Source organism: Chiloscyllium plagiosum, chromosome 18 (assembly GCF_004010195.1).
Source record: "Chiloscyllium plagiosum isolate BGI_BamShark_2017 chromosome 18, ASM401019v2, whole genome shotgun sequence".
Taxonomy (NCBI): Eukaryota; Metazoa; Chordata; class Chondrichthyes; order Orectolobiformes; family Hemiscylliidae; genus Chiloscyllium; species Chiloscyllium plagiosum.
Window position 1 is genome coordinate 2855807 of NC_057727.1, and position 15026 is coordinate 2870832.

Here is a 15026-nt window from a genome sequence, read left to right on the forward strand (position 1 = left end):
GAAAGCACAGTGTGCTGAACAATTAAAAAATGCAACATTTGGTTGTGAAACAAATAGGTGGAGCTAGGTGACATGGTACACAACAAATTTGAATTCGGCCAATCAGTTTAAATTATGCCCCAAGATATCAAAATCCAATCAAATTTGAATTTGAATGTTTTGACGAGACAGTCCGATGTTTTGGGGTATATAAAATCGGATATTTTGAATAGTTGGGGAGAAACGCAAAGAGCAGCTAAGCAGTCTGCTAGCAGAATAGCTCTCTGAAAGGTACCTGTCCGTAAGAAATTTGTGCCGAAGACCAAAGAAAAGATCATTTCCTGAAGAAGGGCTCATGCCCGAAATGTTGATTCTCCTGCTCCTTGGATGCTGCCTGACCTGCTGCGCTTTTCCAGCAACACATTTTCAGCAAAAAAAAAGACAACCCAGGAAAATCTACAGGGGAGAATCAACCTCGCTGGTTGGTTTTGAAACGTGATTTGTTTTTGTAAATCTTAATTGGGATTTTTATTGGATCAGTATTGTAGAGTGGGAGATAAAAGACACGTTTAAGAGAAAGGAATTGTAAATAGTTGTGGTCTAATGTTCTCTTTTGGACTTAAAAGAATAAAATGGTTAAATTTTTCTTTAAATAGCAATATTTGGGGTGGTTCTTGCCACTTAAAACTTAACAGATTATGGTGCGAGGTGTGTTTTTCTGTATGTCTGGTTTAAATTAGCCGAGGGATTTACCCAATATCGTAACAAAGTAAGCATTTCAACACTAACTTCTCAAGGGCAGTGAAAGATAATCAATAACTGCTGGCCCAGCCAGTAACATCAACATCCCATGAATGATAAATAAAATTGAGACTAACTTTGTACTCAACATTTATTAATTGCATTTTAAATTCTATCACAATTCTATTGGAGTCTCTGGATTATTTGTTCAGTGACATTAACATGATACCATTTATAGAATTTTTATAGAATCCCTACAGTGGGGAAAACAGGCCCTTCGGCCCAACAAGTCCACACTGACCCTCCAAAGAGTGACCCACCCAGACTCATTCCCCTACTCACTACTCTAACTTATCCCTAACTAATGCACCTAACTTACACTTCCCTGAACACTATGGGCAATTTAGCATGGCTAATTAACCTAACTTGCACATCTTTAAACTGTGGGAGGAAATTGGTACACCTGGAGAAAACCCATGCAGACACTGGTAGAATGTACAAAGCGTCGCCCTAGCCTGGAATTGAACCTGGATCCCTGGTGCTGTGAGGCAACAGTGCTAACCACTGAGCCACCGTGCTATCTTTAGGCTAAAGGACAGTAGTAACACGGTAGACATTGCATTCCCATTATTTGTTGAGGACCCAGAGGGTTGTTTAGCAGCCAAGCCTCATTATCTTGTCAAAGTCACAACATTTCCATTGAATTGAAATTACAGTAACATTTTGAAAGTTTGGGCCTTTCCTACCTGAATGGTGATGATGGGGGAAGTAGCTCCAGTTACAGCAGTAAGTTTCTGAGTGGTGTTAGGGGAAGCACTGATTATCTGGCCCGTAAGGTTGGCAATGGTACCAAGAGTGGCAATGGGAGTGTTGAGTGTTGGTGAAACGGTGGACACTCCTGCAAGTGTTGTACCTGCTATCGTCCCCAATGTACTTGCACCTAAAGACAATTATGACAAGACTTGAACAACACAGTTTACAATCAATTCCCAAACATCAAAATCAAAAAATATACAAGTGAACCAAATTCCATTTTAAGTTACATTTCTTTGAGAAATACTTGCAGACTGCTGTTCAATTTCCGTTTTTTGGCAAGTTTTTTCACTGTCTATTCCTTGTCTATTTGGCCTGACACATGAAGAAGGGACAAACACAAGTGAGAACATAGCTCTTGTAGCAACTCCCAAGGATCTGGGATTGTATATAGATGTTGAGTACAAACTCTTGCTAGTACTTTTCCAACCTCGGGTCTATGCAGTCAATTACAGTGACATGCTGACTGACTCACTAGAGAATGATGGATCAAAAACAAGATCTTCCAGGCCTCTATATAGGGTACAGCAAGACTGCATGCATATTTGCATGCTGAGCCATGATCTGAGCAGGTTTCCTGCTAATCATTCAAAATCATGTTGTCCTAAAAAATATTGAAAGCAAGATTCTCATCAGCCACACCCTCCTGCTAGATGAAGTTAGACCTTCTCTTCATCCCTCAAAAAAAAGGAAAAAACCCTTGGCTCCTGTATTCTTGCATATCTGGCCTCATATCCAACTTTTATTTCTCCTCCAAAGTCCTCGAATATATTGTCATCTTCTAAATCCATTCTCATCTTACCATCACTATGTTTCAGTCATTCTAATCAGGTTTCCCTCCACAGCACTGACTATTTCAAAGTTACAAATGACATCCTATGTGAATGAGACAAAAGGCAAGTGTTTCATCCTTGTCCTTCTCCAGATGTCTTTGGACAGGGGCTGGAGGATCACATCAATGTTATTATTTGGGTTGCACATGTCATATGATTTATTAGATAAGAATGAAAACACAAATCACAGAATCACTTGAACTGACTTCTTTTCCTGCTCCCTTATGGTTATTCTGGTGTCCCTCAAGAATCTATTCTCGATCCTTGCCCATTTCTCATCTATTTACCGCCACTTGGATAAAAGTCGGTCTCACAGTCTTCATGCATGTACTGATGGCACCAAACTCTATCTCACCATCAGCCCTCTGAATTCCTCCACTGTTGCTAAAATATCAGATTATTTATTTGACATCCAATCCTGGTTAAGCAGAAATTCCCTCCAATTAAATATTGGGAAGGTCAGACTTGCTGTTTCCAATCCCCGCTACAAATTCCATTCCTTCAATACTACCTCTATTGGTCTCCTTGTCAACAGTCAGCTTAAGCCAGTCTGAATGCAATCTTGGTGTTGCAGTTGATGAGATGTGCTTCTGACCTCAATTGTGCTATCACTATAATTACCTATTATCACCTCTGTAATACTGCTTTGCTTGCCCATGTCTCAGTTAATCTACAACTGAAAAGTTAATGCAATCCTTTACTAACTCTTCTAGACTACATTATTCTGACATACTTCAGGCTACTTTGCCACAATCTACTCTCCATCCTCCATAAACTAGTGGTCATCCAAATCTCTGCTACTCATGCCTTACCTTGCAACAAATTCCATTTTCTGAGCAACACCAACCCACACTGGGTCACAATCAAGCAACATCTTTAAGGCTCCTACACTCATTTTCAAATCCAGCAATAGCCTTGCTTCCCCAGTCTTTGCAATGTCCTATCCTACAATATTGATACTCTCCTGATTTTGACTGCTCATGCATTGCCAATCAGAATCGCACCTCTGCTGGAGGCTGTGCTTTCAATTGCCTAAGCCCAGAGCACTGGAATACACTCTTGCCTCTCCAGCTCATTTTCCCCATTAGGGCACTCCTTATCTTTTGAAGCAAGCTCTTGGTCATCTGACCAAACATTATTTTACATGGCTCTGCACATGGTTTTAAAATACTCCTGTGCAGTGCCTTCAGTAATTTGTTACGTTAAAGACAGTATACAGCGGAACCTCAATTATCCAAATATTGGATTAACCTGCAAGATCGCAAGGTCCTGATAATTGGCTAACTCCAGCATTTGATTATCCGGAATTCAATTAACCGAACGAAACACTCCCCGCCCGTGTCCTTCGCATAGTCGAGGTTCCTCTGTACTAATAGAAACTGCAGCTGTACTCAGGGCATCATAGAGTGACGCCTTCCTTCTCTCCACTGTCTTGCCCTAATTAGATGGAATTTACTAAAATTGCAAGTGGAATCTTGTTGGGCCTCTCCATCTTAGGAAAGCAGTATTACAGCTTGCCATGACCCTCCACCTGCTTTTCACATACTCAACTGTTCTCTCATTTCCAGCTTCAAAATCCACATCTTCCATCCCTTCCTAGCCATGCTCCTTGGTAAATATCATTAACAGCAAGTGATAGACCGAGCTAAGTGATCCCACAAACAACAGATCAGATCTAAGCTGTGCAGTCCTACCACATCCAGTTGTGAATGGTGGACAGTTAAACTCACTGGAGGAGCAGTATCCACAAATATCCTGAATGATGGAAAATTAATGCAAACAAGGCGGCTGAAACATTCGCAGCAATCTTCAGCCAGATGTGCTGAATGGATTATCCATCTTGGCCTCCTCCAGTAGTGCCCAGTATAATGATATCAGTTTTTAGCCAATTCGATTCACTCCATGTGAATTAAAGAAGTGGTTAGAGACACTGATATTGCAAAAGCAATGGGCCCTGACAACATTCCGGCAATAGTACTGAAGACTTGTGCTCCAGAAAATGCCGCTCCCCTCACCAAGCTGTTCCACGAAGATACAACACTGGCATCTACCCGACAATGTGGAAAATTGTCCAGGTATGTGCTGTCCATAAAAAGCAGGATAAATCCAAATTGGCCCATTACTGCCTTAGTCTACTCTCGATCATCAGTAAAGTGATACAAGGTGACATCAACAGTGCTATCAAGCAGCACCTGCTCAGCGACGACCAGTTTGAGTTCCACCAGGGCCACTCAGCTCCTGACCTCATTACAGCCTTGGTTCAAACATGGATAAAAGAGCTGGATTCCTGAGGAGAGGGGAGGATGACAACCCTTGACATCAAGGCTGCATTTGACAGAGTGTGGCATCAAGGAGACCTAGAAAAACTGGAATCAATGGGTATCGGGGAAAGCACACTGGTTGGTGGAGTCATACCTGACACACAGGAAGACAGCTGTGGTAGTTGGAGGTCAGCTCCAGGACATCTCTGCAGGAGTTCTTCAGGGTAGTGTTCTCGGCCTAACCATCTTTCGTTGCTTCATCAATGACCTTCCCTCCATCGTAAAGGTCATGAGTGGAGATATTCACAGATGATTGCTTAATGATCAGCACCATTTTCAACTCCTCAGATACTGATGCAGTCCATTTCAAATGGAACAAGATCTGAACAATATCCAGGCTTGGGCTGACAACTGGCAAGTAGCACTCAAAGCAATTTATATAATCTGGGACAAAGCAGACCAATTGACTAATACCACATTAACTCCCTTCTCAACAGATACGATAGGGTCAGGTGTGCACCATCAATGAGATACATTGCAGAAATTCAGCAAGTCTCCATTGATAGCACCTTCCAAGCCATGACCATCAGCCTTTAGAAGGTGAAAAGTGTAGCAGATAAATGGGAATATCATCATCTGCAAATTCCTCTCCAAGGCACTCACCATCTTGACTTAGATCGAGAATGCCATTCCTTCAGTATCACAGTTTCAAACTCCTGGAACCCCTTTCCTAATAGCATTGTGTGTATTTATACCAAAAAGACTGCAGCGGTTCAAGATGACAGCTTATTATCACCTTCCCAAGGGGAACTAGGAATGGGCAAGAAATGTTGGCCCAGCTAGTGACAGCCACTTTTCTTGAATAAGAAAAACAACTTAAGAGGGAAGGTGGCTGGATTGTACTTGGTACATGAATAGGAAAGGCTTAAGAGGGATATGGGCTAAACACAGGCAAATGGGACTAATTTAGTTTGAGGAGAAAGTGAGGTCTGCAGATGCTGGAGATCAAAGTTGAAACTTTATTGCTGGAACAGCACAGCAGGTCAGGCAGCATCCATGCTGCCTGACCTGCTGTGCTGTTCCAGCAATAAAGTTTCAACTAATTTAGTTTGGGAAACTTGGTCACCATGGACACGTTAGACCGAAGGGTCTGCTTCCATGCTGTACCACTATGATTCTACATAAACATGGTCAAATCTTCTCTACTACTCTGGGATAATGTGGACAGAAAAGAACAACCCACACATATTCTCACCATTATAAACCATCTCTTTTGATCGAATGAAATGTACTAAGCCTTCCACACCTGCAAATTTAAGTCAACAGAACTAATGGATTTTCTTCAGCTTTGGAAAAACAAATCACACTGGACTTATTGTGCTTCTCTCCCCAATGTCAGTTCCCCAAAATTATTTTAATTCAAATTTTCAACAAGGTGCACTCATCAATTCTCTCATATCCCAACACTTCATTACATAATTTTCAGTTCAACACCTGGGGGCAGGTAATGATTTCCTTTGCTCAGAATCCATTCACCCTATTAAAAAAGGTTTTTTTGACCACTTTGTTCTTTTCTATAAATCAACCAATGGTCAACTTTCTGCCCCTTTCAGATGCTGAACAATTTGCCACCAAACTGTGTCATCCATACCTAATACCATAACTTTTTAAAATTTTTTCCTGTTCTTTTCAGTTCCGTTGTAGGACTGCTCTTCTCAAGGTCATACATGCCTTCTTTCAGTATCACTGTGGTACCTCATTCATCCTTGTTCCCCATAGCCATTGTGGGATTTAATCATTTTGCATGCTCCACTGCCATTTATCTGTGGTATTGATCCCTTGATTCCACATGCTTCCACACCAGCGTAGGGAGCATATCTGTACCACTGTCCTCTCAGTCAAGACGTCAAGAAAGGATACATTCACTTCTAATGATGCCCTCAGCCAGGCCCTAACGTTAAACATAATCTATTCAATACTTTGCTAATCTTCTAATTACACCAAGCATAAACTGAATGATCATCTCATTTGTTATTGTACAATGGCAAAATTTGGGACAATGTTTACAATCCTTACATTCTTCCACAATTCCTTACAAAACGTCATTCCTCCCTTTCTTTGTAATTTCTGCCAGTTTTAAAATATGAATGCACCATCTTATTCTCCAACTGTGGCATCCACTCAGTTCTTCCTTCTGTTCAATCCAGAGCCAGCTGGGCCCACTTCACAATGGTCTCCTTAAAAGCCTTTGTTCTGTTATTCACTTCCTTGGAAGTGGATTAAAATATATCTTTTTGACCACATCTTTGGTCAATTTGCCCAACCCACAACCAACGCTGCTTTGTGCCTTTTACTCCAAACATAACGAATGTTGCAAAACATTTAAGAAAGAAGGCATAAATACGTTATATGGTGTTAGCAGACTGCTTAACAAAAGCTATCAATATATGGTATTGGTCATACCTGTGGTCCCTTTCACTACCAAAGTTGTAAGTGCTGGTTTGGCGGCAGATACAGTTACTGGAGTGATCAGTCTGACTCCAGTAACTGGTGTCCCAGATAATGTTCGCAGGATAGTGCCAGGCTGTCCTGCAGCACCTTTCAGCAACACCTAGGGGGGAAGTCAGGAGAAGGGAAAGGCATTTAAATTACACAAGCAGGCAAAAGCATATACTAATCAATGCTCAAAATCATCAAAATAATAAGATGAAGCCTTTTTTGACTCAATCCTATTTTCCAGGAATGTTAGCAGTTTTGGCATCAAGATACCTGCTCTGAAGGAGTCATTTAGTACTAATATCTACATGCAGAAAAGAAAGCGAGACATTTTCTTGGCAAATGTGTTAAATGCATGGTTTCTGTTGGGACTTATAAAGAAGAAAACACATCAAAGCTGATCATCAAGGCAAACATCAGAAATAACTTCCAATCTTTGAATTGATGGATGACTCAGAAAACTTTCCTACCCATTCATCTCTCATCAACATCTCCATTTCCCAACACTGCATATACTACAATGTTCAAGACTTTGCTTCTCGCACCCTGCCATGTTACCTCCACACTCGCAATTTCTTACGAAGAATTTATCCAAGCTCTCTCCAGTAATTAGAATATTCCACAATCTAGGCCAAGTTCTATACTACAGCCTTCCTGTGCAGTTGGGTTTCTTTGCAAAGGAAAAAAAAGCAAGTCTTGTGCACTGCACATTTAAAACTACCTAATCCATGGTGTTTGAGATTGTTATCCATATTATTTTTCCTTTTGAGAAAATGGGCAAGGAAAGAATTTTAAATCAGAAAAAGATTCACAGCAGTCTATATCCTGTACCAACCTGGGTAAGTCCCTGTTGCCCTGTCTGCAGTTTGGGTACAGCAGTGATGAATTTTGTTGGTGTTCCAGTTCCGGAGGTCATTACTTTTGTAGTGATGATGGTAATTGGGGATTTCATACCAGGACTTCCTGTGACACCTGAAATAGAAAGCGCAGAAAATATAGTGAAATTAAAATCACTCACCACACTCAGGCATGAATTCTTAGTACATTACATGGCAATTCTATTTGTCTAGGTTAACCTATAGATGAAGACGACAGAAATTGCTGAAGAAATTCAGCAAGTCTGGCAGCATCTACGTAAAAGCAGAGTTAATGTTTACAGCCCAGTGACCCTTCTTCAGAACAAAGGGTGAAATAAAGAAGGGATACTGGACTAGAAACGCCACCTCTACTTTCTGTCCGTAGATGCTGTCGGACCTGCTGACTTTCTCCAGTAATTTCTGTTTTTGCTTTAAAGTGTAGTCACTTGTTGCTGTGTAGGGAAAGTAGTAGCTATTTTATATTTAGCAAGAACCTACAAAACCCAAAACTAACTAATTACCAGATAATCTGATTTAGTGACATTGCTTGAGGAATAACTATTTGAACATTCATCTATCGAATGGAGGGAAAAATATTTAGTTATGTTAACCCATACAATAACTTCATAGCGGAACTGTCCCAAATTCTTGTCCTCCAGTCCTTGAAAGCAATAAACAAAAGAAGGCTGGCATAGTTATCTTTTAAAAATTTTCCTCTTCCCAATGTGGCCAAATGATGTCACCTTCCTTGTTGTGGCACTATTTCCTAGACAGAACTGACTTCCTTTTTCTGAAGGTGCTAAAATGGGGGTTAGGCATAAATCCTTATACTCCATCAAACCTGCCATCATTCAGCTCACAGCTTTGGCAGGCAACATTATTTGGCAACCTAAGTACCTGTAACCAAGTACTGCCTCAGATACTTTCAAGGGCTGTCCCACCTAGGAGGGGGTAAACATATTTTTGATGATTAAAACACCAGGATGGTACAAATCAGTAGCATATGCCTCTCAAGTTAAAAATCATGAGGTGAAATCTTATTCAAAGCTCTTATTGGATACAGTTGAAACATAACAGTCTATCTGGACTGAATGCAGCACCAACATGGGATCATACTCGAAAGAAACTCAGAGCTCACTTGCTCACCTTTCACCAAACAACTGACACTCATGACAGACCTGCTGCTTAGCTTGTTCCCACCTCATGTTCATATCTATGAATCAGGAGACCTGGATTCAAGTTCCACCTGCTCCAAAGATGTAGAATAATAGTTCTGAGCAGGTGGGTTAGAAAATATCCACAATTATCAGTTTCCAACTTCTGCTTTGGATATTGATCAAACTAGTTGGGGAGAAGCCAGCTCAAAGAACAAAAAACTTCTCGGCTGTTTACCTGCTTCTTGAGAATTAACCTTATTATGGGTCCAGTGTGGTGCAAGGCAGAAGTAGGGGCAGAATTCACATTCCCCAGTGCTATCCTACACTTGCACCTTGAGGACGCATAGTGGGTGGTCATTCATTAGAAAATAGTTCTGGCCAAATAGTCAAGAAATGTTAAGGATAGCCCATGAAATTTCTATGGCAAAGCATGTCAAAAGACTTTTTCAGAAGACCCAAGTAAATACAAATCAAAATTTTAATTAGTCAGGTCTTCACTGGAAGATGGTGCAGTTTTGTTAAATGTGCCATATGTGACAGATGGTGGAAAAACCACAACCTACAATCAAACAGGCATCTCTAATTATCAAACAAAAGACAGATAATACTGGACAATCTCAGCAAGTGTGGCAGCATCTGTGGAGAGACAAAGAGAATTACATTTTCAAGTTTAATATGACCGTTCAAGTGCAGGGCCTTTGCCAAAAACACGCACCACCTGTATTCTTTGCTATTATGGATACGGCTAGTCAGTTCCAAGAGACCATTCCCTTGACAACAATTATCGTTAAGGGAATGGTAACAAAACCTCCCAGTTCTTTGTGCAGTATTGATTATCGACAGACATCCAGTCGGATCAAGGTTCCAATTTTATGTTTAAACCTTTTCAAAAGTTGATGAGCCTAATCTGGGCACAAAACAGTTAAAAGTTTTCAACACACCATTCACAGGTACAAACAGCCTTAGAGTGGTACCATCAAATCCTAAAAGCAATGATCAGAGTATACTGTTATGAATAGCACTGTGATTGGGATAAAGGACTGGAAATTTCTTTGTTTCCTACTTGAAAGTCACCTAATCAATCTATCAGTGGCCCTTTGAATTAGTTCATGGATAAGAGACAAGATGATCCTCAAACTAATCAAACAAAGGTCTTCGTACCGAAGAACAAATCTTCCATTCGGAGAACAGCTTGTGGAAGCCTATAAAGTGGCTCAGGAAACCTTTAAAGCTTCACAATCATGAACCAGAGGATACAAGGTAAACCATTGAAAGCACAATTTAATGGTTCACATAAGGCAGTCAAGATCATTAGTTAAGCAAATTATTCAACTTGTACTTCAGATCGCCAGAAAGAGCAGTCTGTTGAATATGTTGAAATAGTACCATTACCAGGGAGGAGGATACACACACGTGTCAGGTAGTTAGGACAATTGTGGGTGAAAGGCAGAGCGAAAATGAGAGGAAGAAATCGGAATAATTTATAAACTAAACATTACTGTCCAGTAAGCTAACATTGGACTAATCAGAACATTAGATACTATGCTCTCATACTTAGCTGAACAGAACAAATACACCTAACAAGGGTACTTGCATTTTATGATCTGGTTGTAAAGCAAGCAAGAAAACACTTTTTATTGGAGCTCAGTAAACTAGCTGGTAATAAGTTAAATTTAAAAAGGAGTCTGCCAGGATTCCTACAGCTTTAGCCATATATTAAATGGATATAGAGGAATTGTCTCCTATAAAATAGTATCCTTGCTGTTTGGGTCTACAGAAACATAGTAGAAATCCAATACATGTTAGAAAATCACCTAACTGAACCCAGTCAAAGAAGCTGGAGTTCCCCAGTCGAGTGTGTGCCTAATACCAGATATGCAGAATCTAGTTGCACTAACTACAAAAAGGTCAACATAGTGATAAAGACAATTTGCAATCCAATTCCATGCTTGAAAGACTGTATTAATAAAGCTGGTATGCCATATTTCTTACCAATGTATGACTTTAACACAAGCTAAGGAGATATTAACCCTTGTCACACCAAATAGTCTTTTCCAATGTTGAATGATGCCACCCAGGCTTAAAAAAAAATCATAGCCACTTTCTAGAGGTTAATGATTCAAATAGTAGTATGTGTTCCTAACTGCATTGTTTACCTTCATGATATACTGGTGCTCTGACTGTTACAATAGCCACTTGAATCAATTAGAAACTCTATTTAGAAAGTTACAACCAGCCAATTTGGTGATAAATCTTGCAAAAATCAAGTTTGCAAAAGCACAGGTAACTGACTTGGAGCAAAGCAAGTGCTGTCAAGAACAGAGAAAGTAAGCTTTGATAGAGTTCCCAGGCCTAAAGCTGAATTTGAAATTGATGATTTTGGAAATGTTTGGTTTCTATTGCTACCAATGGCATTTCATTTCCTATAATGCCTACATATTCACACCCCAAAGAAAAGGTCTCGGTGCTATGAAACTTCATATTTAATCACTTTTGTGAACATGAGTTTAAGGACCAAGGATATACAGTTTTCTTTTAGAAAAGGTGAACGACAGGCATTGGAACACCTTTTTAAGCCAGGCATTTCCTAGTAGTTACATCTCTTATGATTCTGGATCAGTGGTGCTGGAAGAGCACAGCAATTCAGGCAGCATCCGAGACTCTATGCTACTTTCTCCCCACCCCCACCCTCCTCTAGCTTATCTCTCCACGCTTCAGGCTCTCTGCCTTTATTCCTGATGAAGGGCTTTTGCCCGAAACGTTGATTTTGCTGCTCGTCGGATGCTGCCTGAATTGCTGTGCTCTTCCAGCACCACTGATCCAGAATCTGGTTTCCAGCATCTGCAGTCATTGTTTTTACATCTCTTATGATGTCAACATTTGTCTTTGTGGAACAGAATGACAGCCATCTGAGCATTTAAAACCTTATGCATTTTGTCCTCAAGAATCAAAGATTATTGGCCAAAGTGCTTTTTAGTCAATCTTTGCAGAAAGGAATAATTTTTGTCCTTTCACCTGGTTTGCACACATACATGCTTATGAGTGCCATTTCCAATATTTAGAGGGGCAAACATTTATATTTTCATATTACAAACTGTGTGCTCATCAGCTGTGCATTTTTACGTCTAGCCTATTTAACCCTTTAAGCATTTTAAAAGCCACCAACAGGTCACCCATCAATCTTCAATTTTCTACAGCAGAAAATAAGAAATCTGAAAGGTTGAATCTGTTCCAAAAGTTAAACCCTCAGAACTGGCATATACTCCAATACAATCATCATTTTTGTAATTATACAGACCAAAACCACGAAGTATTTTAAGTGCAGTCTAACCAAAACTCTATACAATCCCAACAACAATTCACTGCTTCTCAATTATAGTCCCATAGAAATTAATACCCGTGCTTTGGTGCATTTGTATGGCCTCATTAAACTGTGTTGCTATTTCAATGATTTGTGCATCAGTTTCCCTGAATCGCTTTTCTTCTGTTGCTCATTTAGACACCTGCTTTCCAAGCAGCAAGTTGCCTCCTCATTCCTCCGTTCAAATGCATCACCCAATACTTAGCTATATTAGACAGATCAATGCTTTTCTCTGGTCTATACCCGTAGTTCCGGACTGTGAAATAAGTGCAGACATAGGGATGGTTTTGAGAATGGTGGTCGCTGGTTTCGAAGAAGCAGGTGACACATTGCTGAGGCTGACGAATGTCTGCTTAAGGCCCACATTCCCAGCCTGTGAGGTGGTGATGATGGTGGCAGGCTTCCCATCTGCTGAAGTAACAAGTTTCAAAATGGTAGCTCCTGGAGGCAGTTGACCTTTGGTCTGATGAATTAAAAAAAAACCTATTAGCTATATTGCAGAACAAATCGAATTCCTCAATATCATTTGCAATCTGGACAAACACTCCTCTCACAGAAGCCTGACAATGTGTGAAAAGGAATCTTATTTAAGTTTTAAAGTAAAATCTCCACTAATACATGAAACAGGATTGAGAGAACAGCTGTAATAGTTAACTTCTGACAAAACTTTTTTTTGCAGTCAGCCAAAACACCATAAAATTTGTTTGTTTGTAACACATGCATTTCAGCAAACATGCTGGGCATTATTTAGGTTCTATTACTTTACACAGGGTGGTAGGTGCTTGAACATGTTGCCAGCAGAGGTAGTAGAGGCAGGCATGGTAGATTCATTCAAGGAGCGTCTGAAGAGATGCAGGAGGAGGTGGGGAGCAGAGGGATACAGGTATTTATGAATTGGGCAGTAGGTTTAGACAGTGATTTGGATCGGCCCAGGCTTGAAGGGCCGAAGGGCCTGTTCCTGGGTTGTAAATTTCCTTTGTTCTTTGTATATACAAGCTTTACACTTGATGTGTAACTTGAGAATAATCTGGATAGGTCTATAGCAGCATATTTGAAAGTAGGATTTACACAGTCCTTTCAGGAATCTCATGCAAGTCATAAGACATTCAATTTCTCATCACTGAATTGGCTCAGTGTTCGTATTAATTGAACTGTTGTTTTGAAACAAATGGATTTTCTTGGAAGCAAGGCAAGTTTCTTTCTGAAACAAACAGAAATGGATTAGCTCTCGAAGCGTGGGTGGACACGGCTGGCATAACAGCTGCTTGCCAATGTCACATCCAATTGGTCTATAAATCTCAGTGAAGAGAAATGGGGATGGCTGGGAGGCCAAGGGAATGCATGGATTCTGTGACACCCAAGGCTCATGGAAAAGGCCCACAAATGAAAGACGTTTGATACCTTAAGAGTTGCGAGTTGTAATTATTCAATCCCATTCAAGGGATATGCAAATCCACTTATTTTAGTGCACTTTCACGATACGCAACCACACAAAATTGATGGCAAGGAAAAGACCAGATGATCTATCAAACCTGTTGCTTGTTTCACTCAAGTTGCCACAGCTTCTACCTCTATTATAAATAATGTTTTCCAGTAACGGTGATTTTAAAAAGCATAATGTTAACCTATAGAACACATTAGCAACGTCACGAAATGCTAACCTGGAAGATCTGTGTAAGTGGCCCAGTGGAGCCTGGGTTTGAGATGGTGGCTTGTTGCCCTGGTTTAGCCTGCAGGGTGAGCACTTTTCCCAGATTGGAAATCTAGGATACGAGGAAAACTGCAACATTAGTAAAATACTGGGGAAATCATTACATCAACCACCCAAAAGACATTTAATTGTAATAAATACCAAGTCTCACCTCCAGTGCTTTTCATTTTTGCGTTACTTTCCTTTATAATTACCAATGCAGACTTTACCTGACCTTCCCCATGTTAAGCCACCACAAACTAGATAAATAATTTTACCTTAGTGAAATTTTGTCTAAATACTCACGTGTTAAATATTTCTCAGCATAAATTCTGCGACTCAATTCTCGGACTATTGTTGTACAGTCACATGTACACTACCAGGTCACCAAGTTAAAAAGCAATGTATTTTGTTTCCTAAATTTGTGCAGCACAATGTTTGCATTTGCTCCCTGACTCCCATTTCTCCTGGTAGCAGAAAATCTTATTGGATTAAAATGTCACTGGCACTATACCCAAATAATAACAGTTCACTAATCAAAGAAAAGTCAGTGCCAACAAGTTATTCTATGGTCAACTGCATCATAGTGAAGTCAACTAATTGCTCCTCTTGCATTGCACAATGAGTTAGAAGCAGGAATCCTGGATATTTTATGAATTTAGCTGACCACATGACAACCTCTACCATAATGTCACCAATGACAAATTTAATCTGGGAAGCAAACGTGAAACTTTCCTGGTCTTCTACTCGGTTCATGCTGAGAAGAGCCTTACCTCCCTCAACCTTTCTTCAAAAGACATGTCCTCCAGTCCAGGCAGCATTCCGGTAAATCTCCTCT

At 40.2% G+C, this 15026-nt stretch overlaps 1 protein-coding gene across 1 annotated transcript in view; it reads right to left on the reverse strand.

Moving 5' to 3' along the window:
* The window catches only part of LOC122558798 (host cell factor 1-like), a 117392-nt gene that overhangs the window by 34320 nt on the left and 68046 nt on the right, over nt 1–15026 (reverse strand). Inside the window, exons 12-16 of the mRNA XM_043707576.1 lie at nt 14160–14261; nt 12742–12961; nt 7959–8095; nt 7091–7238; nt 1467–1660 (exon numbers count right to left, since the gene is read on the reverse strand). Coding sequence (XP_043563511.1) covers nt 1467–1660; nt 7091–7238; nt 7959–8095; nt 12742–12961; nt 14160–14261 — 801 coding nt within the window. The remainder of the gene's footprint in view (nt 1–1466; nt 1661–7090; nt 7239–7958; nt 8096–12741; nt 12962–14159; nt 14262–15026) is intronic.